General features: G+C 44.6%; 2 protein-coding genes across 5 annotated transcripts in view; both read right to left on the bottom strand.

Moving 5' to 3' along the window:
* The window catches only part of TIGAR (TP53 induced glycolysis regulatory phosphatase), a 62,361-nt gene extending 55,849 nt beyond the window's left edge, over positions 1–6,512 (bottom strand). For 3 of the 4 annotated variants that reach the window (XR_006020143.1, XR_006020142.1, XM_042051215.1), the window contains exons 1-4: positions 6,317–6,512; positions 4,887–4,924; positions 2,897–3,018; positions 223–300 (exon numbers count right to left, since the gene is read on the bottom strand). Coding sequence is in view for 2 of the 4 variants with exons in the window: in XM_042051215.1 (XP_041907149.1) it covers positions 223–300; positions 2,897–3,018; positions 4,887–4,924; positions 6,317–6,348 (270 nt within the window). In the remaining 2 variants the exon portion in view is untranslated. The remainder of the gene's footprint in view (positions 1–222; positions 301–2,896; positions 3,019–4,886; positions 4,925–6,316) is intronic. The other variant, XM_042051216.1, reaches the window with a different exon arrangement.
* Positions 6,513–11,155: 4,643 nt separating this feature from the next.
* The window catches only part of CCND2 (cyclin D2), a 31,219-nt gene continuing 19,049 nt past the window's right edge, over positions 11,156–23,325 (bottom strand). The window contains exon 6 of the mRNA XM_042050887.1: positions 11,156–15,377. Coding sequence (XP_041906821.1) covers positions 15,222–15,377 — 156 coding nt within the window. The 3' untranslated portion in view covers positions 11,156–15,221. The remainder of the gene's footprint in view (positions 15,378–23,325) is intronic.

The raw sequence follows: 23,325 nt of genomic DNA on the forward strand, positions 1-23,325 counted from the left end.
ATCACAGTTACAACGCTCGTCACTAAATTTTGGCTCTGCTTCACCATTATGCAAACAATTTATTGTCCCTGATGTGAATAGTTCAGTTTTCAGTGATTAAAAATACATCAAATAGTGTTCTCCACTGTTAAATCTACCATTCAATAAGCCGAGATACTCATCAGCAGTAAGTTACATTTTCAAATTGTTCAGTATTTGATAACAAATTCTTTTGGCACTTACTCTCTCTCGCAGTCTTGCATCGTACTTGATTTCCACATCTTTACAAAACCTGTTTTTCCCTAGAATGGCAGCAGCAGTCTAAAAAGTGAATATACAGTCACATCAACTGGACAGAACATAGACACACCACCTTATACCACCACAGCCAAGGTGAATCCCATCAGCAGCATCCAACAACCCAGACCAACAAAATGGAAAGCTTTTCAGTTACCAGTCTGTCAGAATTGGATAGATGGCCCAGGCCAGGCCACAAAATTAGAAAAGCTCCAATCTTTTGGCAGTTCCTTCCCAATTTAAAGTCCAGCTGAATACACAGCACCCATGAGAGGTGGGCAGCAGGGTTTACTGGGATAAGAGCAACATGTTCTCTTGAGTAGAACACAGAGCAATCATGTCCACACTTTCTTCATGTGTAGTACACGGGCCAGACTCACAGCTGTGTTCCACAAAACTGCTCAGTTAATCCAACTGAAAAAACATCTGACACCTGTTTGGCTGCCACAGCCAATCCTTAGGGCTGGAATGGACCTCTGGAAATCACCCAGTCCACACCCCTGCCAAGGCAGGATCACCTGGAGCAGGTGACACAGGAGTGTGTCCAGGCGGGTTTGGAATGTCTCCAGAGGGAGACTCCAGGCCCTCCCTGGGCAGCTGTTCCAGGGTTCTGCCACCCTCAGTGTACAGAAAATCTTCCTCATGTTGAAGTGGAACTCTCTGTGTTTTGGTTTGTGTCCATTGCTCCTCATCCTATCACTGGGCACTGCTGGAAAGAGCCTGACACCATCCTCTGACACCCCTTGGAGATATTTATACGCATTAATGAGATCCCCCCTCAGTCTTCTCAAGACTAACCTGGCCCAGCTCCCACAGTCCCTCCTCATAAAAGAGATGCTCCAGACCCCTCATCATCTCTGTGGCCTCCCCTGGGTCCTCTCTGGTAGCTCCTTGTCTTTCTTGGGAACCAGAGGATGGCTGACCTGCTCCTGGTTCTTACATGCACCCAAGCATGAAGGCTGCACTGGCTTCACAGACAGTTTGGGCTGTGCAAACATCCACACCCAATGAATTCGACATTTAAAGAACTCATTTTGAAAATGCTCCTTGGATTCTGGCACAAATAAGCAGTCTTGTTGTACTATTGGCACATTTAGCACATTGCTTAGGACAAATCTGATGTTGGAACTTCAACCTCCTGTCAAAGAACAATGTAGAAACAAAGAATCCACTTCCTTGTGTATATGCACAGCACAGTTATTTGTATGATTATATGCAGGAATTTCCCCTTTTGCAACAGAACTCATACATTCCTCTCATACTCAAGCTGTGAAGTGACAGTGTAGTAACAGGCCCTTCACAGACTTGCAGCTGCCAAGAAAGGGAGTTCCGACCACATGGAAACTTCAGGTTTACACATCTTTGGGAAAGCCTTCCCAACATCTGGATAGCTTGTCAAAAAATGACAAAACACACTTCCTGTATGCAAAGGAAAAATTCAGGTCTTTCACATTATGAGAGTGCAAATGCTTCTCATGGAAAAGGTTGCCTCTAATAAAAGAAAAAAAATCCCAAACCAATTCCCATAAGACAGGTACACAGCACAGTTTTATGAAAGTTAGAAAGCACTCTTAATGTTTTAAAATATCATCACACACGTAAAAGAAGTCACTTGGGCAGCTATTCTGCATTTTTAAAATATCCAACTATTGCACTCTTCCCTCCTTGCCTCTTTTGTTTTCTGCTTAAGTTGTGCTGCTACAGCAGTTTCTCGAATTGTACTGCAAAACTGATGAGCAATGTTGATGGTGTATGTTTTAAGGAAAAAAAAGGAGATTTATACTACTTTTTGTTGATCTGGTTTACAGCACAGCTTCATAGACTTTTAGCAGGACAACACAGCAAAAAGCAAGCAAACAAGAATGGCTTAGGAGTTTCAACCCCCTACATGTCTCCTGAAACCACAGAATCAGTACCAGAAGAGAGAATTAAAGACAGGGTCTCCACAGGAGACATGACCTTCCTAGAATAGCTGATCTCTAACTTTAAAAGTTTTGGTTCCCTAATTTTGAGTATTTCATAATCCTGCACACAACATCACATGTAATCCCACTTAGTAATTAACATTTTTCCTCTTTATTTAATCTATATTGTATATTTACTACTTCAAGGCAAGAGGTGTGACATCCCTGACAAAATCCAACATCTTTGCACATTTAATGATCCTTGTACTGACTCCACAGCAAAACTTGACCTTGCCTGCATTGGTCTGCATTCCTCAGAAGAACACAGTCCGCAGCCACAGTGCCTGGGACAGTACAACAATGTCACAGCCAACCTGGTTTGCTTCTTCAGAGAAAAACTCATTTCTCTGTGTGATACCTCAAAGTCTCCATTACTCCTTTAGCAAGAACCAATGCACATATAAAATAATGGCAAATCATGGAATCATGGGCTGGTTTGGGTTGGAAGGGACGTTAGAGATCACCCAGTTCCAACCCCCTGCTGTGGGCAAGGACACCTTCCACTATCCCAGCTTGCTCAGAGCCCCATCCAACCTGGCCTTGGACACTTCCAGGGATGGGGCAGCTTTTGGCTGTGTCACTGCACTGGTTTTGGATCACCAACAGCAAATAAATGCCAGATTTGGAAGCCAATTGTTGCCTCAAGAAGCACTTACCTGCTTTGCTCGAAGGAGGTCACTTGAAAAGATGTGGGTAAACTTCACATTACTGAGAAATAAACCAGCAGCATCTGCTTGCCTGAAACCAGTTGCAGAGAGTGGCTCATCCACTCCTTGGCCTACAAAATAAAAACCCCACAACATTAAGACATGCAGATTTTAGACCATTTAGCAGCTGACCACACATGTCAGCAATAAAGAAACTGTCCAGTCATAACAAAATCTTTCTCCTCTACTAAAGCCAAACATTAGGAAAAGTCACTGCTCTTCTGGTCTTCCCCAAACTCAGTCACACAAATTTAATGATAACAAGGAATAAAGTGTAGGAAGAGAGAAGGATCATTATCAATGATACTTACATTAATCTATACCTTTGACAAATTTAAATATAAAACAGAGACCTACATTTAATAAATGTGACCATCTTCAGAAGGGTCACTGGTCGGCTTCCTGCAAGAAGTATCTCACAGCTGAAACTTTATAAACAGATTTGTTAAATGTAAATAAGAAAGACGACAATAGAGCTGAGAGAATGAGATGCAAATACCATCTGTTGTGGTCTCTTCCTCTCCACCTCGCACACTGACAGTAACGCTCATGCAAGCTGGAACAAACCCAGCTGGAAAGCAGAAAACCTCCCAAAAATTGCTTCCAGACAGAAAGTCTGTGAGAGTAACTGGTCACAGAGCTCTAGTGTTCAGAGAATAGTGTTGAGAGAAGCAGCACTTTGGAAATCCAACCTGAGTTGAACAGGTGTGCTCCTGTCACAGCTCAGAGTCTGCAGGAGAACCCCGAACTGTGGTAGAGGGACAAACGTGTAACAAATGGCTACATCCACACCTTCAACTCATTCTAGTTCTGCAGGAAACCAGAGCAGAGAGAGTGAAATTCTCATCAGATTCAGAACAAAGAAAAAAAATCTTTTCACCCAGAAAATGCACAACCCAACAGCAAAAGACAGGATACCAGAAGTCCAGAACATTGAGTTCTGAGCACCTCATCTGTAATTCAGACATGTGAGACCTCTGACCCCACCGTGATGGTAAAGGCCTTACACCTCTCAAAACAGAAGAGGCTTGCTCAAAAAAAGAAGCTATGTTCTCTCTACACTGGAAAATAACCCACTACATGTCATTTGACCCAAGGAGCTAGGAATTCAAAAGACATCATCGATATTTTTAAGCAAGTAAAGCAGGGGAATATTCTTTACTCATTTTATTATGAGCACAAATCCATGTTGCAAGAACTGTAAATGGCAATGTCACAGAGGGAGGAAAATCTGGAAGCTCAATTCTCCCTCACAACACAAAGTATTGTAGAAAGCTCATTTATTCCGAGTACAACCCCACCAGGTTCCTTGTGGCAGTGAGCCTTGATTTTCCTACAGTAGACATCCAGGCAGCTCAGTGTCTTCAGTTCTGGGTGTACAAGCCAGCGTCACTAAGGTGAAGTCTAGTTTTAAATGTGTCTAATCAAGACTGCCTTCCTAGAAAGAGCTGGGACTGAACAATTCAAGCATTTAGACAAGCTTTGCTTTTCATTCTCCTGTGCCCTACAGCAGGTTTTTATTGTAAGTAACAGATTCCCTTCTCAAGGCAACAGCCTCCTTTACATCAGGATCTTCATCCATCCTTCTGCAGCTCCTTTTCCCAGAAGCCCTTCTCCCAAGCTTCATATTACTGGGACTTAGCACAGTGCTATGGAGTCCTTAGTAAAAGGTGCTGCTATCATTTTATTTGATTACATGCAACATATTTTATCCCCATGTAGAAAAAGGAACTCTTCTAATACTCCACTGTTGATCTGTTGATATGCTGTGGAGGGTGACTTAAAATCTTCTGTAAATTTATGAAAGCCATGGCCTGACTTACACATAAAATCTCTAAAGGTTTACAGTATTATTACTTGATAACATCTGAGCAGTTGGTGACAGGTTTTCACCATGATTTTCCATCTCTAACCAGCTAACAGAATAACTCTTACTAACCTTGCAGTATCTTGTCTTTGTTGTATCTTGTTTCTCCACTGAAAGAGATTATAAACAGCAACAAAAAAAATTAACTTGTCATCTTTTTAGTAGATTTTCAAAAATGTTGTTGTATTAAATACCAACAAGAGACAGCAGAGCCTGAATGTAAAGAAAAGGAGACATAATACAGCACAGACTCTTTTCGAAATGATGCATACGAGGACTTTATAAGAATAAAAAACCATTTTCAAGTAGACAATTCTGCCAGTATTTAATGAGACAAAGCCATCTGGAATAAAAGTAAAAAAAGTAATTTCTTAAATTTACCATAAATGCAGCACAATTTATCTGTAACATCTACACCTCCATGCTGGAGAGAAAAAAGCTGCAGGAAGACTCTGGAGCCCTCTTATGACAAGCACGTGTTGGCAGCTGGTTCTCTGAACTTTACAGGGAACCAGTTTCAGAGATTATCAAGGGTAGCAGCAGAGCTGCACACCTTGAAGAAATCAAGGAAATCAGGAAATCAGAGCAGAAGAAATCATAGACTCATGGAATGATTTGGGTTGGAAAAGACCTTAAAGATCATTCCATTCCAACCTCCTGCCATGGCCAGGGACACCTTCCACTATCCCAGCTTGCTCAGAGCCCCATCCAACCTGGCCTTGGACACTTCCAGGGATGGGGCAGCCACAGCTTCTCTGGGCAACCTGTGCCAGGGCCTCCCCACCCTCACAGGGAACCATTTCTTCCTCATATCCAATCTAAACCTGCTCTCTGTCAGTGTGAAGCCATTCCCCTTGTCCTGTCACTCCAGGCCCTTGCCAAGAGTCTCTCTCCATCTTTCCTGTGGGCTCCCTTCAGGCACTGCTAGGCCACAATGAGGTCACCCCAAAGCCTTCTCTTCTCCAGGCTGAACAACCCCAGTTCCCTCAGCCTTTCCTCCCAGCAGAGCTGCTCCATCCCTCTGCTCCCCTTGGTGTCCCTGCTCTGGACTGGCTCCAGCAGCTCCCTGTCCTTCCTGTGCTGGGATCCCAGGGCTGGATGCAGCCCCGCAGGGGGGTCTCAGCAGAGCGGGGCAGAGGGACAGAATCCCCCCTCCCCTGCTGCCCCATGGGCCTTATACTGAAGGAGAAAAAAAGCTCAGCTTTCCTACAAACTGAAGTTTTCTCCTGTCTGCTGCAGGAAGCTGGAGTTACTTGGTTCAGTCAGCTACAAACCTCTGTCAACAGACTGGGAGAAAAAGTCACCTTAGGAATTCCACCCGAGTCACAAACACCAGTTCTTTAACGTTTCACGGGAAAAATGTTCACACCACCATTCCTACCCGAGCTCCTTGCCCCGCCTGAGAGCTTTTGCTCAGCTTCCCCCTCCCGTTGCCCGTAAACGAGGAGGGGACGCGCCCCCCGGGGCACCGCCACCGCCGGGGATGCGCGGGCGGTACTCACTGCCGCACGACCGTCAGCCCGAACCGAACCATGGCGCAGGGGAGTGCAGGGGAGCGCAGATGTGCGCAGGTATGTCCAGATGTGCGCGCAGGTGAGCGCAGATGTGCCCAGATGTTGGCAGGTGAGCGCAGGTCCCACTGCCCGCACTGCGGCGCCGCGCGCCTCGCCGTGACATCATGCCCCCGCCCCGCGTCCCGCTCTGACGTCACCGGAGGCGGGGGCAGGGACGTCTCCCCGCAGAAAAGGAGGATCAGGGATGCGTTTATGGCTCCCTGCAGCTCCGTGACCGTAGGGGATAGCCAGCCTTGCTCCCACTCCACAAGCGACAGGACGAGAGGGAACGGCCTCACGGGAGGCTCGGGTTGGACATCAGGAAGAAATTCTTCTCCCAAAGGGTTATCCAGCATTCAAACAGGCTGCAGGGCAACGGTGGAGTCAGCGGCCCTGGTGGCATTTAAGCGCCGCGTGGATGTGGCGCCTGGGGACAGGGTTCAGTGGTGGGCGTGGCAGTGTGAGGTTTACACCTGGACTTCTCCACCCTATTCTCTCTTTGCAATTGCAGTCAGGAGGCTTTCACCTTAAAACTCTGGGTTGCGCAGCATCTCATGACGCTTGTGTTAAGGAAACTTCCTGGTCTGAGCATCCCGGAGCCACTTCGAGTGACACTCGCAGTGCCTGAGCTGGGACTGGAGCCCCTTCCCAGCTGCATCCCCCACACTCACAGTCAGACCAGGTTTCCTTACTGGCTCAATTCCAGGTTTCCCTTACCAGAGGCTCAGATGTCCTCAGAAAGCTGAAGTTTTATGGATTACAGACAATATGATTAACCAAAATATTAGTTGGTCAGCTGAGTATATTTCCTTCAGGATTTCCCAACCACATAGAATAAAGCCTATCTAAAAATCAGAGAAATTCTTCTGGGTTGCCCAGAGGTCTGACCTCAGTTTCAAACTGGTTTGTGCTTTAACACCAAACACATTCTAAATGAAGACTGAAACATAATTTTTTTCATTTGATAGCTGTTTAGATGCGAAACTAAATATTTAATGCAAGTGTGTCTGTTTCGTTTCCTTTTTATCTTCCTTTCACAGCTTGGTGTTAACCTCAAATTTCTGCAGTGCCTCTGCTCCACAGATCTCAGAACTGACATTTTCAAGGGGTGACACCAGTGACCGTCCCTCCTGCAAACGACCCAGTACCAACTGACTCAGCTGTGACCTATTTCTATTGTATCACCATTTAAAAACAACCGCGTTTTGCTGCAGTGATAAAACTCCAGCTGTGTCTCACACGTGGTTTAGAGAATCAAGTCTCAAACATGAGCCAACACTGTTAACATCTCTTCTCTTATAAGCGCATATTTCCATACAGGTCCATTTGCGAAAGTGACAGCCCTTCAGGCAAAGTTTGAGAGAGACTTTGAAGTCACACAGTTCGGCTTTGTGAGAAAACAGCTTGAAAACCCTGTACCTTCTGACTTAGAGCCTCGTGGCTTGCCTACTAGATTAGCTTTCCCTTTTCCACTGTCATTTGGGATCTGATGTTGCTTCTTGTGCTTACAAATACACCCAGCAGAAACCTTTGCTGAATTTCTTCAGTTCTGTGCCGTTGCACTTCTCTGCTTGTGTAATGCTCCTCTGAGGGATGTGCTGGCCTGAAGAGAGGCATAGCCTGGCCAATCCTGCACAGAGATTGTGCTGCAGACAGACCCCAAATTTGGCCGGCTAGAGAACACAGTTCTTTGAATTTCTTTCATGGCAAAGTGACTTCGGGAATGTTTGTAATTGTTTTTAAGCTGGTTCTCAGTGCGATATACGGGCTGCGAGCAGGGAGCAGAGCCAGCCCCTTGGCCGAACACCTTCCCTTCTGCTGGAGCTGTGGCTGCGGGCTGTGCGGCGGAGGCGGGCGCTCAGGTGAGCCGTGGGAGCGCCGGGGATGTTCCTTTCCCAGCGCGAGATTCCTTGGATTGTCCCGGGGCCCTCAGGGCCGTGCGCGGTGCGCGGGCGCCCCCTGGCGGCCCTCCTCCCCCCGCGCTCTGCAGCGCCCGCCGCCGCCCCTTCCCATTCCACAGCCCTCGTCTTTTCCTGGATCACGGATCCCATCCTTCGCCCTGGCGCTGCTGCACCCCGACGAGACTCACACCTGCGGTTTAGGCCCTCCTGTTGCAAAGCTCTGTAGCGTTAGGCCAAGCCCTAATACCTAAACCTGGGAGATTAAACATCGCCATCAGTGCACACCAAAGAGATCAGAACTTTGTTGTGTCTAAGAAGCTGATCCAAAGGAGCTGGAACAAAAAGCTTCTCAGAGAAGCAAACAAGTTGAATTTACAATCATGGAATCATAGAATATCCTGATTCGGAGATACCCACAAGGATCATTCAGTCCACCCCTGTGCATCCCTGAGAGCGTTGTCCAAGCACTCCTGGAGCTCTGGCAGCCTTGGGGCTCTGACCATTCCTGGGGGAGCCTGTTCAGTGCCCCACCACCCTCTGGGAGAAGGACCTTTTCCTGATATCCACCCTACCCCTCCCCTGACACAGCTCCAGCCATTCCTTCAGGTCCTGTCCCTGGTCACCACAGAGCAGAGATCAGTGCCTGCCCCTCCTCTTCCCCTCGTGAGGAAGCTGCAGATTGTGATGAGGTCTCCCCTCAGAGACAATGTGAGGAAGCTGGAAAAATTGAGAGAAATTTTTGTTTGGGTGTGCTGGATAACAATGCTGATTTCATCCCTCATCCTCCAGCTGGTTATGTCCCACTCACAGCTTTGCTCAAGTTCTGAAAACCCTCATTGGAAAGGTCAATCTACTGCTCTTCAGGGATGCTTTTGAGTCCTCCTCTGTCAGATGAACCAGAGCTTTTGCTCTAAGAAGGGTTCTTGAGTAATCTGAGGAGCCAAACGCAGCCTGTCTGCTGACCTTTCCCTCTCTCCTTCACTGCTGTGGCCTAATTCTTCTTGCAGTTTCTGCATGTTGCATTTTGGAAGAGCTCAAATAACAACCCAGTTTATTTTTAGAGAAAACTCAATAGCAAGACCAAGCTAGGCACCACATCATTTCCACAGAAGGACAGGCATTTAAGGAGACAGACATTTTCCCTTTTATTGTTTTCTTTGCATCAACTCCTTTCTCTCTCTCTCTAGCAGGTTGCAGCAAAACTCAGTGTTTTTTCTTACCTCATTGTAAATACCTCAGCTTTACTCATCTTAATTTGTAACCCTAACAGGTCTCAATTGAATGCAGCTACTGCTGCTGAGGGATGCCCTTCCCACAGTGCCCCCGGAGCCCAGCAGAGGACTGACCTGATGTTCTCCCTGACAAGTGTCCTCACTGAGACTCCCACAAGTTTCAGTGCTGTCTCCTGGCCGCATCAGCAGGAACATCAGCTGCCCAGCTGGAATGCAACTCACCTTTGAGAACCCTTTTAAATAGAATCACAATCACAGAAGCACAGAATGGGTCAGGTTAGAAGGAACCACGGTGGGGAATCTGGTCCAGCCTCCCTGCTTCAGTAGGGCACAGGATTGTGTCCAGAGAGCTCTGAACATCCCCAGTGAGGGAGGCTCCACACCCTCTCTGGACAATCTGTTCAGGGCTCGGTCACTGCACAATTCCAGTCCTTCACAGGCTCCAAGCTGAGCCTACTAAATGCCAGAAATTGCTGGTCATACTGTTCAATGGTGCTCAGAGAAAACCCCTGACTTGTTATGGTTTAGAATCTCTACCTTTGGTGCAGATAAGCTGGTAAATATGAGGCTCACAAGACATTTGGCAGGGAAATCTTCAGAGACTTTCCCTAAAACCACAGGTCCCAAGATTGTGTGATTATGGCTAGAAAGATCTGTATCTCCTGACCCCCAGCATCCTGATTTAATCCCTATTTCCTATTCATTTTTAATTAATTCCTATTCATTCCATAATTCATAATTAATTCATATTTCCATCTATTGTTTTTTCTATTTCTGTTTATTTTTGCTCATATGTTTCTTCCTTTCAGCAACATTTGTTTTTCCTTTTGAGTTTTTTTCCTTCTCCCTGTTTATTTTATCTTGGGGTTTGTCTTTTGGGGTTTTATTCCTTTATCTTTGGGTTTGGCAGTGTAATTCACTTCATGACACGCTGTTTCCCCAGCGTGTCTGCCCAAATGCCTCTTCTTCATTCTTCAGGGTCTCTTTGCTCTCCCCAGGGGTGAAAAAGGGCTGGAAATTCAGGGGAAAACTGCTACCGGATGGCAGTGGAGGAGAGGTCAGGCCAAACACATCACACAGGAGCTTGGTCACTTCAAAGCAGGCATGCACAGGCAATGTGGGAGAGGGAGAGGCTGAGCATCCTGCCCTCCTGGCCACAGGCTGAGGAAGCAGACTCTGGACAATGGACTCATTTCTTCCCACTGGCCTCACCACAAATCCTACTCCTTTTACTTGCAGTTTGCCCCAAGTTCATAGAAAGAAAAACCACCTGATTTTTGCAGTAGCATTCCAGCGCAACAAACAACTGCGTGGAGATTTAAATCATATTTCAATTCATTGCAAAAATGTGCATGTGGCTTTTAACCAGCACATTTAATTCCCACAAAATGTTTTGATCCTGCAATTTACCACTTTTTAGGACTTTGTTCTTCTTGAATCTCGTGGGATTACGTGCCAGAATTTGCCTATCCAGTGGAAGGCAGCTACATTTTAGAGGCAGGCTTGTTCTTTTGACTGCAGCCTTCATTTTATGTGCCTGCTACCACCATCTATCCAGATCAGAGGCTTTAGAATCACATCCCACCAAGGAAATACCACCATGGAGTGAGTGATACAACCAAATTCACTAAAGGAATAAAAGCAAGGCAGGCAAATTTAGGTCAAGGTGAGTTTATTGTCCATACAGCATACCTAATCCCGCCAAAACACTTTTCTTAGAACCATCTTTAAACTAGTCAAAACAATAGGTTATTAATAAAAATGACAACACTGAACAAAGACCTTTTAAAAGGCAATCAAGACTACACCGTATCAGAGTCTTATCCATCAAAAACAACCTCATGTACTTTCTAAATACTTTTGTTTACACTGATGTCTACTACCACACTTTCTAGCATCCCCTGACCACATAAACATCCACACCTCTTAAAGAGCACATTTGTGAGAGAATAACGTTGACTTGATATGGCATCACACTCAGTAAAGCAAAAAAAAAAAAACCAACCAAAAAAAAAAAAAAAAAAAAAAAAACCCCAAAAAAGTTTGAGAACAGAAACTGTGCAACCGAGAGTGATTTCTGAGGTACATGAGAACATGGTAATAAACATAGTGGAAAAAATCCAGTGGCCAGGTGGTTTGCTGAGTAATTAAGAGCTGTCCGATTACTCAAGCAAAAATCATAGACACTGACATGGGATTAATCATTATTTTTCTCTTTCACAAGCATGTTGGAAATACAAATAAATACATTATGAGGTGCTCCTACACTACAGTAACAGGAAGGAGGGAAGATCATCGAAGTACCATCAATAGGAAGCTGACAGAGAAGCACTTTTAGCAATTGTACCAATCCTTTGGCACTTGGGAGAATCAGCAACACATTTTTTATTCTTTTTTAATCAATCAATTGGGAGGTTTACGATTTCTGCAATTTGGGGGGGGAAATCTCACACCTCATTTGCAGTTAACAACACACTTCCTTTAACATCTGTTAAAGGAAAGTACTAGGCAGTAATTTTATTCTGAAAGCTACTGTGAAAGAGCTCAAGTTGTAGGATTTGCAGCCTTCAAACACAGTAAGCTGTAACCAAAGGGTTGGCACTTGTTGAGCAAGTCACTGTGGCCGAGGGCACTCCTCACCCTGGCGGGGACACGCACAAACCCACCAGGACCCTGCGGGGGACTGGGAATGCTGAATGGCACTGCCCCTTCCAGCACAGGCCGCCCTCACCCTGCCGTGGAGGAGCTGACCATGGAGGTGGCCCTCAACCCCTGCCCCGTCAGTTCTACAGAGGGGTGACACTGTGGGATCAGCCCTGTGTTCCACAGCAGGGATTCATCCCTGTGTTCCATGGCATGGATCACCCCTGGGATCCTCAGCAGGGATCATCCCTGTGATCCCGTGGCTGCTGTGGGACCGGGGCGTGCAGGACATGGGAAAAAAGAGCAGGGGCAGGCACCCTAAACACAGGTCCTGCCTACATCTGGCCTACAGCACGGAGCAAACCACGCCAACATGATGGACACGGTGCCAGCACTCAAGAGAGGTCACCCTGCCATCGGGACCCTCTGGCACAGCTCCCTGTGAAGCCACAGGGCAGGGCTGCCAAGGAATGACCTGACCTGATCTGATCTGATCTGTGTGTGGCTCTGCAGTCTTGCTTCAACAACATCAGCTACTTTTTTCCTCCAGAACAGAGACACCGCCGCGGAACTCCGGGTGCTCCCAACGCAGAACGCCGAGGCGGGAGGCGAGGCCAAGGCTGTGCCCAGCAGCAGCTTTGGGGAAGACAGATCTGCTCACAAGTGGAGAGTCAATGCATTTTTTCCACTATGAAAAGGATACCAGAGACCAAAAAGGAGCCAGTGCCCCGCCTCGACTGCTTGCAACCTCTCCCCGGCGGGCCCCGGGGCAACCGAACTGTCACTGTGTGAGGTATTGTGAAAATGGGAACCATTTCTTGTCCAGCAAACCTGAGGTAAGTATACCATCTTTGCAGGATGTGATCAGGAAGGAAGGAGAAAAAAAAAAAAAAAAAGGAAGAAGAAAGAAGGAAAAAATAAAATAAAAAAAATAATCATGAACACGCTATTAGGAAAAAAAAAACCTGTACAGGGCATTTCCAGTAAATCAAAGAACTCATCATATCTCCACTTAACCATCTACTTCAGGATTTGAAATTTAAGCAGTAAAATAATATATTATAAAAATGTTTATAAAATAGCAGCACACTCAGTGAAACAATACAGCTAAGTACTGTTAATGTGAATAAGAATGAAACAAATCATAGCTTCTTAGCAGCGCAAAAAAAAAAAAAACCAAAACCAAAAAACCCCCCAAAACCAAAAAAACAACAAAACCTTAGAATCTTACTCCATTTTCTACCCTCATCTAGCCAAACAGGCTGAGTCCATACATATAATATTCTTCGAAGTAGCATGTTCTTTCTGGATTTTTGTCTTAAAAATGCAAACATTAACATTTCAACCAACAGCTTCATATTGGATATCTGCAAACTGTTAATACAATTGTGCAAAAAAAAAAAAAAAAACAAAACAAAAAACCAAAAGTTGCTCCAACTCCTTTGCCATCTAAATGCCTCTTCGTTACAGGTGGAGCAGGAAAATAAATTCAAGTACACTGAATACACCTTTGTAATAAAACTCCAAGTCACGCACCTCGATGTTTACCACCATGGCTGTTGCACCAATAATTTTCTTTCCTTGTCCATAGATAAGCACACAGGTGGTATTAAGATCCTTCTGTGACACTGAACAATACAGATGGTCAGGCTTTTATCCGGAATGTCATGACAGGAATGTCATCTGAAGCGGGTGTTGGTATTTCCAGCAACACCGCAGCTAACCGAGTACACCAGATACTGGAAAATATTGACTATAAAAAGCTATACAAAGCCTTGCTTTTGTGACTTCTTTTTTTTTTTCTTTTCTCTTTTTCTTTTTTTGTTTTTTTGTTTTTCTTTCCTCGGCAAAATTGTCATAAACCATCTCATTTAATCCCTTAGGAACAATTTTCAAAGTGCTTTTCGAATGAAATGGTTTACAAAAACGGTCACTGTGGATCAATAAGGTTAATGAAATGCTGAAAAAGTGTGTGGGGGGAGTGGGGGAAGAGAGATGAGGGAGCAAACCAAACCTCATCTTCTTTAACACAGTGAGGGGCTGTTACAAGGGAAGATGGACAGAGCATCATTTAAATGTCTTTGTGGCCAAGCTAAGAAGCTGCCAGACGTTAACATGGACGTGAAGCATTAGCACTGTAAAGGAATATAACACTTTTCCTAGATGATCCACCACATCTTGCAATCCAAAGGTTGGAGGTGGTCTGCCCAGCCAACAGGTCAGGATTAATGCGTGCATTCCCCCCACTGACCGTGAACACTTGGGAACTTTGGCTTGGCCCACGGCTGGGTAAACGGAATTGCCCTCATGCCAAAGATGCTGCTGTGTTTAGAATGAACCATTTCGGAAGGAAAAGTAGAAAAAAGTCAAGAGGGGGAGAGGGGAAATAAAAAAAAAAAAAAAAAAAAAGGAAAATAAATCAACTAAAAAAAGCCCAAAAGACACCTGCTCTTCTGGCTGGTAAAATAAAGCATCTTCTTTCTTAGGTAGCAGCTACCACAGACAGCAAGAGTAAACAAAACTAACATACAGAGATCCAACAAACACTTCTGACTAATAACAGAGGTGACAGATCAGCAAATCTCTTCTGCATTCAAAATGGTTCAATTGCTTCAGGGATCTTTTCCCACTTTGCCCTAAACCCCTTATTCTATTGCTTTGCAATCTAGTCAAGCCATAAAATCGCACACACGATTCCTTTCTTAAATCTAAAAAAGGGGTGTATGCACTAGTTCATAATACACAGACAAGTATACTCTACTTTGTTCCCACAAATGCAGGCTTACATTGACCTAGCTACTTTGTATGCTTTTATAAGCATTTAATATCACTGATACATAATCAAATAGCAATTACCAAATATATTGTGGGATTCCCTTCTGTAAAACATCACAGGCACCAAATGCTTTTTTTTTTTCATTATTCAGTTTTTGTACTTTTTTTTGTTTTTTTTTTTTACCTAAAAGAGCTTTAAATATGTTCTATGTGGGAGCAGATTAAAAAAAAAAATTCACTCTAAAAATAATAACAAAAATAAAGGGTCTGGGGGAGCAAGCGTGACTTTGTGTGCCGATGTCCTCACAGGTTGATGTCTCTCACATCTGTGGGAGTGCTGGCCTGGTCCAGTTCATCCACTGTCTTCGAGGGGTTGCTCTGCTGCTGCTGCTGCCGGACTTGCTGCAGGCTGTTCACGAGCACCGCCTCGATCTGTTCCTGACAAGCTTTAAGGCAGTCCTAGAGAAAAGAAAGCAAATTTATCTATTAGTAAAGATAAAGGTGGTTATTTTTCCTTTACTGAGCTAGCAGAAGTTGGAAGAACACCAGTCAGGTATTTCCGAGAAGTACCTGCTCTGACACAACTCAGCCTTGAATTCTGAGAGGTAATCACTGTGTACAAACTCCCTGGGTTAAACACTGTTAATGCTGTATTTATTAGGCTCTGCATCTTAGTATTTTTTACTGGTCTTTGCTCAACAGGTTGCCCAGAGAAGCTGTGGCTGCCCCATCCCTGGCAGTGTTCAAGGCCAGGCTGGGTGGGGCTCTGAGGAAGCTGGGATAATGGAAGGTGTCCCTGCCCATGGCAGGGAGTTGGAACTGGATGGGTTTTAGGGTGCCTTCCAACCCAAGCCACTCGATGACTCTATGATTATGTGATTTATGTGGTCTTCTTGAGCAGGAACCTAATTATTACAGAGAAATAATTTTTCATTCTCCTATGCAGGGTTAAACCACCTAAGTGGGTCTTCTCTACAAAAGAAGTTGCAACTTTATCCTGAAATAACCTCCACATGCTATACCAAGATCACAGAGACAGATGCACTTCATACAAAGCAAACTGATGGGAAATTGGAGAACTTTTGAGGTCCCTGAACAAGCATGGTGCTCTGGGGCTGAGTTTTATCTGTCACACATTTGGGTCCCCAAGGCAAAGGCAAAATGGTCAGTTTATCTATGGAAATTCACACAAGAGAAAATTCACACAAGCCCCAAACATGCAGCTGCATTATTGAATCATAGAATCATTCAGGTTGGAAAAGACCTCTGAGATCATCAAGTCCAACCGTTTTAGCAAACACCACCTTGACAACCAGAGCACTGAGTGCCATATCCAATAATTTTCTGAACATACAACCAGTTCCAAGAGACCACTACATTACAAACTACAGAACATTCAGAGAAACAGCAGGGTACAGTACAGCCACATAAATATGGGAGCCTGTTCACCAGGAGTCCCCCAATAAACATGAAGTATAAATATAGAAATAAATGTGAAGGGTTCACCACATTTAAACCAGATGCAGCAATGAAGAAGATGACTATTAAAATACTTAAAGGATGTTCCACACTCTTGATAATACACTGGAAGACCAAATAATGTGGTAATTTAACAAAAAAAAAAGTGTGAGAAAAACTTGACAAACCCTGAGTTATAGAAGAAACTGAAAAATAAAACCCAAGCCGTGACTGTATGAACACAATGCCAACCACGTTCAGTGTGCTGGCACTGTGAGTATCAATCTGACATTGTGCAGGGGGACACGTGGTGCTACAAGAAATGGCATTTTCTAAAGGCAGCCCTGAGGAGCCCTACTGGAAAAGGCACTAATACCATAAACTTCCTGCAGCCTCAGTCTGCCTAAGAGCTGGGTCTCTCCAGGAGTCTTCAGGAAATAGAGCAATGCAGGGTCTGGGAGGAGGATTTTCACAGCACAGTGCTTTAACCAGAGCCCCCACAGCATCTGGTAGGGATAGTGAAACTCAGCATCACCATTCCCACTGTCAGGCAGGGGAGCTGAAGAACAGTACAGGGCACTGACCTCCACAGGGTTCCACAGGCACTTGTGAACCCACTAGGGGATGTGACTGCAACACTGAGGAGTTGGACCCTGACCAACACACCCCTTTTTCTGCACAGTACCAGGTTATTTGGGACAGTTGGAAATATTCATGTGTGGAGGATTGATTTGTCATCCCAGCCTGACTGGGAAAAACACATCAGGTAAAGAGGATCTGTTCCGCTGGCAACACTGACGTTCATGATGGGTGCAATTAGCTCTGGTGGGTAATGAACACCCATTTTTCTTGGCCACCAGCCAGCAGCTGCTGGCTGCAAAATCTTGTCCTCAGATATAGAAAATCCATTATCATCTAGGGAGGGCTTTAGATCCATTGTAAGCATTCACCTGTATGTAAGAGGGCAATGACAACAAATCATGCGTGGGTCAAGGCATTTTCAAGTGTGGGGGGCAGCAGTTTGGAGACTCTCGTAACAGATGACACTCATAATGTGCTTTTTTTGGGTGTAAGAACCTCTTCTTTCAAAGCACAGTTTCGAAGTACTGTGTCCTTCTGAAAACAAGCCAGATTTCTTTTAAGCAGCTTCAGTCTGAAAAGCTTAATGAGGCAATTTCCTTGCAGGCAGGCTTGGGGAAGGAAGGGTGGTGACATGCGGAACATGAGGCTTGAGCATTTGGAGTCAGCTTTGTCTGTTCCTAACCACCCTCATGTATGGTCATTTACACCATCACTATACAAACTTCTGATAGGCAGTGTGATGATTCAATTCAGGTATGAAGAGGCTGAAATCTTCAGATAACCCTATAGAGAAATGGGTCATTTCTGGTGTCTTCATTTTGTACATAAAATCTATTAAGTGGCCTTGACTGGAACTCTCACATGGATTTTACTTCATATGGGAATCCACAGGCCACTGTGTATTATTTCTCTGGTCTACACTTAGGTTTTGAACCTAAAACCATTGAATTCTTTAAAACAAAGAAACCTACAGTAAAATGACCAGCACACTGCACTCAGCATGAAATAGTTTTCCAAAAAAGTGTTGCTATTTGCATACTAAAGCTCCTTGGATGTTAAATCTCACAGGTGAAAGGAAAAAAAAAATCCTAATTCAGAGTATCTGGTCAGCCCAGCTGTCCCAGTGTGATAAGGCAAGTAGCTTTATTGTATAGATGAGGGCACCACTGGAACTTTCTGTCAATCCAAAGTTAAGGGACATGATACCAAAACTACCAAAAACCCATCAGGACAAACAGCCTGTCCTTCCCATGACACAGTATTTTTAATGCCTCCAAGTTTCCTGGGGATTTGCTGCACATGTACATATTTCAGTGGTGGACTTTCATTTGGCAAGCTCTAGACAGCACTGACCACAGAGCATTAAGTTTTATGAACATATCAAAGAAAAAAACCATGAATTGCATTATTTTCAACAAATCTTCCTTGAAAGAACACTATAATGCACTGCAGTAATGACCCCAGATTTTGCAATACAAGGACACGGCCATTCCTTCAGAATACTGCAGGGTTTGCCTTTGTTGTTTTTATAAAAAACTTTTTTAAGTGTGTGTCACATGGATCAACTTCCCCATTCTTCTATATGGTCTAGTAGTTTTAATGATTAAAATAGTTCTGGTACTTTCCATTCCATAGTTTTATTTTTACTTCAGCATGTAGAGAACTAAAAAGGCAATTAACTTTCAGGTTTCTTTTTTTTTTTCATTTTGAAACCCTTTCATCCCTAGGTGATTTTACTAGCACACTTGAAATGCATTTGAAGGAAAAGAAAAGCTTTCCTGTGTCTGATGAGGGGCAGCCACCTGGCTATGATGGAAATGCTGGCAGTGAAAACAGCTGGAAGGAGGAATCAGCAGCTCTTTGGCATGAGCTACTTATTCAAGTCAATAATCATTGAAGATTTCAATTTCCATTCATGACAATCTTGAACGAAAGCACAAGCCCTAGTGAAGATCCTGCAGAATATTACACATAATTCACTTTCTTGAACTTTTCAACACTTCTAGGGTATATGTACATCCTATACTGGCCCCCATCTTTCAGTTTTAAACTGCCATTTATGGTTCATTGGCAAGCTATGAGGGAAGGCCTCCAACTGGACTCAACTTGACTCAAACTCAACTCAACTCAACCAACAGGCTTCTTGCTTTGCACTGCCCAAAATCCCAAAGCTGGAAATGCTAAGAAAGCCTTCTGGCATTTTTGTGTTAAAGGATGGTTAGTTTTCCACACATACATTAATTACTTCACAAATAAGTGTTAAGGCCTCCAATCTCTTCCTCTTTCTTAAAAGTAATTGCAAAAGGGAAATCAGACAAGGACATTTTTTAGGTGCAGGATCTGGTTTGATAAATGGAAAGGATGCTGTAGATACCCAAAATGGCAATACTGTTCACTGATCATGTATGCATTGCTTGAATAATCTAAGAAAGCAGCAATCAGACATGCATTAAAGAGTTGGGATTTACATAAATTCCAGTGTGGAACATGTCATCTGTACTCCTACACACAAAAGCCGGCTGGATTCCTCCACTGGTTCACATTTAAGCCCCAATTCAGACCTCTCCAAAGCACATGCTTCATTGTTGACATAAACAGGGATTCCTTCCCAAAGCGGGGCCTTTGTGTGCTGAGCGCTGGCCTTTACCTCACTGACCTTCTCCAAAGCAAGGGCCTGGAAAGCTACTGTGGGAATATCTTATCCATTTACTGTATTTACAGTGATCTCGCATCTAATGGATGCAGTTTAAAAACAGAAGTATTTTCCCTCCTGAATGTGTGTTTTTGCTGCTGTAACAAAGAGCATCAATCACAGATAAGAATCTACGTATCTTTTTCCATCTGGAAGTACAGAAAATATCAATTTGCTGTTCCAAAAGGCACTTCATGTGAACTAACAAGGACATCTCATTCAACAAAACAAAAAAAAAAAGAAATGCAAAAAACTCATTTATGCCAGAGCTTCTCTACTTACTGTTGCCACATTATTGCAATAATGCAATAAATAAGGTGACTAACGTTAAGAACCTGAAATAGGGGGCATTTTTCTTTGCAATTTTTTTGTCTTTTCAGCAGTTTCAACAGTGTCCTTTCTAGACTCAGTTCCACTGTTTGCTTCACCATTCAGTTTGTTGGTTTCCTGTTGCTGCTGTGGGTATTTCTCACTGCAAACAGGAGAGGACAATGTTTGCAGAACTGGGAAAAGCGAGAGTAAAGCCAACACACCAGTAGGGTGATCCAGGGGCAGATGCCATGATACGGCCTGCTCAACGTGACTTGGGATTTCTGGTAGTCTCTACCAAGTAATACTCCGAAGATGTGAAAAGGTGAAAAAGTGAAAAGGTGTGGGATTTATGCTGTTGTAACAAACACCCTGAGTGTTTAGCGAAAAAGGGGATTTTCAAAAAGCTGGGAGGATCATCTGCCTGCATTACACAGAGCTGCAGGAGCTGAGCAGGGATTCCCCACTGGAGTGGCCGATCCATGGGAGCTGCTGAGCCCTTCCTTGGGCGCCTGGCTCCCTTGGCACACCGGCCGCTGCCGCGCCTGTCAATGGACCCGACGGAACTCCGCCATGAGCCCGCGGTGTCACTGCATCACCCCATTGTTGCTACACACGCACAGCACTCACTGGGGAACAAAAAGCTGAATGAAACAGAGCAGCTGCCAACTCAAGCAAAGACAACTTAGGAAACTATCTCATTCTTCCTTTCTCTGGGAGGCTATTTTGCCTGTTGTTTCCTTGCATACAAAATGCGGTCTGCAACAAATAAGGCAGGATAAGATACAGCGAGTCCTGTTTCTTGCTTCCAAAACCACAGGCCCTAGACACTACAAAGAAGGGGATAAATGGTGTATGTGCTGTAGGAACAATGTTCAAATGCAATCCATTCAAGATAGATTTCCATGATTTTTTTACTGCAGCTCTGAATTCTTGAGCATGGTGGTTCTTCACTTCCGTTTCTGTGCAGAAATCTGAAGATCTTTATGAAGGGACGTCTCTGATCTTGGGAATAAAAAAAAAAATCCTGACACTGACGTATGTGGCACATGGAAGTGGAGATATTTTAAATGCCATTTATTATGGATCCAGTCTCCAAAACAGCCCCACTCCACATTTTTAAGGGCTCACAGCCAGCTGTTTCAACAAGCCTTTAAAAAATGCTTGGTTCCTTGCTTTTTTTCTACTTCAGGCCCTTAAATATGCTTTAGATTTTCCAAACCACTCAATACACACCGGTTACCATCTGGGAACAAACTTTTAGAGACGACTTCTGCCCACATACAGGCACTGGCTCTGCCTGAAAACCTCTCCCCGGCTGCTGATGCGGGAGAGACCAACTCCGTGTGTCATCCAGATGCAACCTGGATGGCTGCTCTTCCAGGAGGTGAGGGAATAGATTTACCCAAGAAAGGTCTCAAGCAAAGCAGAATATTGATTGTAAGGTCTTAAAATGTGCCCTACCCATTTAGCTATCCTTCCTCACATCCCGTAATTGTGCACAGCAGGGATGCTCGTATCCTCCTCCAAAGCATCTGGCTCCACCAGGGACAGGATACTGCTCGCACTGGAGTGCTGGTCTGGGATGCTATGGGAATTCCTGACTTCCTGAGTTGTTTATTTTTCCTTTGCAATGACCCACCAAGAGATGCACAGGGAGCTCTGCAGCTTCCTGCCAGTAGGTTTGTTAACTCTTCATTCACCAGCCTCTCCTCTTCAAGCAACCACAAAGGAAATGCTCCCAGCCCCTGGCAGGAGAGCAGACTGGAACACGCAATCCCCATCCTGCAGAGCTGTGTGAAGTTAGAATCAGAGGCACAGAATAGTTTGGGTTGAAGCAGACCTTAAAGGTAACCTTGTTCCAAACCCCTGCTACAGGCAGGGACACCTTCCACTATTGCAGCTTGCTCAGAGTCTCATCCAACCGGGCCTTGAACACTTCCAAGGATGGGGCAGCCACAGCTTCTCTGGGAAACCTGTGCCAGGGCCTCACCACCCTCTCTAATTCTAATTCCTTATTTCTTCCTAATATCCAAGCTAAACATACTCCCTTTCAGTTTGAAGCCATTCCCCCTTGTCCTGTAACTACAGTTCCTGGTGAGAAGCCCCTCTCCAGCTTCCCTGTAGCCCATTCAGATGCTGAAAGGTACTCTGAGGTTTCCACACAACCTTCTCTTCTCCAAGCTGAACAGCCCCAACTCTCCTGGCCTGTCTGCACAGGTGAGCTGCTCCAGCTCCCTTTATCAATTCCATGGCCTGCTCTGAACTTGCTCCAACAGTTCCTTATGGTGGGGGCACCAGGACTGTACACAGTATTCCAGGTGGAGTCTCACAAGAACAGAGTAGAGGGGGAGAATCCCCTCCCTCAGTTGTGTGGGATTAGCTCTTAGTGCCTCTTAGGGACAGTAACAATCAGAGAAGGCAGTTCAGATGCACCATGCAGAGCTACTTTCACTACCCTTCAGGCTGCTGAGCTTCTCCACGAGCAGCTCCCTGCTGTTTATTTTGGTAGGTGGAAGGAGTAATGAAACCAGGGTTTGCCTGGCCCTGTTGTCACTTTTTCTCCAGCATGTGATTCAACCCTCACCAAGCAGCCCAGGGCAGCTATTTATGAGAAATAACTGTTATCCCTAAAATGACACTGGCAGGATGCCTTGGACAACCCCATATCAAGTCTGGAACACTGCTCTGGATTCATACAAGGACATCCAACACCAATGTGTTTTTGAAAGAAACACTCGTGTGTTGGTTGTCTGCTTACCCAACAGCTGGGCTCTAAATAACATGTTGTTTATTAATAACATATTTCTGGTCTAATTCTTAATGAAACATCCATTAAAAACATTCATATTAGTCGTAAATGCCAAACTCCAGTCTCAGTTACACTAACGTAAATCTAAAATAACACCACTGATTTCAGCCTCTTGGTTTATGCTGCTATTTCCCAGCAAACAGACTGCACCCTTAAATTATCATTATAAAACAGTGAAAGTTCAGAAAAGCTCACTGCACTTAAGTTGCATCAGGGTTTCATTACTATTATTTCTTTTCATCTGCTTGCGGCTTTGAAGCTGAGATTTTACGTGCTTCACCTCAGACAGTGATATTTTTTGAAAAGTCAGTGGGAAAGTCCTATCATCATGCTAAGCAATCACACACTCCAAAACAAAAATTAAGCAGAAGCCCTGGCACCCTCTGGCTGGGAATGACTCTTCCCCAGCTGCCTGATGGCTCCTGTGGGCTACCACGAGGCACAGGGGGGCCAGAAGGTTTTCCTCTGCAGAACTATTAATTTCTGTGGCTTCCCCACTTTTCTCCCATGTGATGATCTTAAAGCCTAGGAACTCTCATTTTTCCTTCTTCCCT

This window comes from Corvus kubaryi, unplaced genomic scaffold (genome assembly GCF_017639235.1).
Source record: "Corvus kubaryi isolate FWS band 111438036 unplaced genomic scaffold, C.kubaryi_AGA036_p1.0 74, whole genome shotgun sequence".
Classification (NCBI taxonomy): domain Eukaryota; kingdom Metazoa; phylum Chordata; class Aves; order Passeriformes; family Corvidae; genus Corvus; species Corvus kubaryi.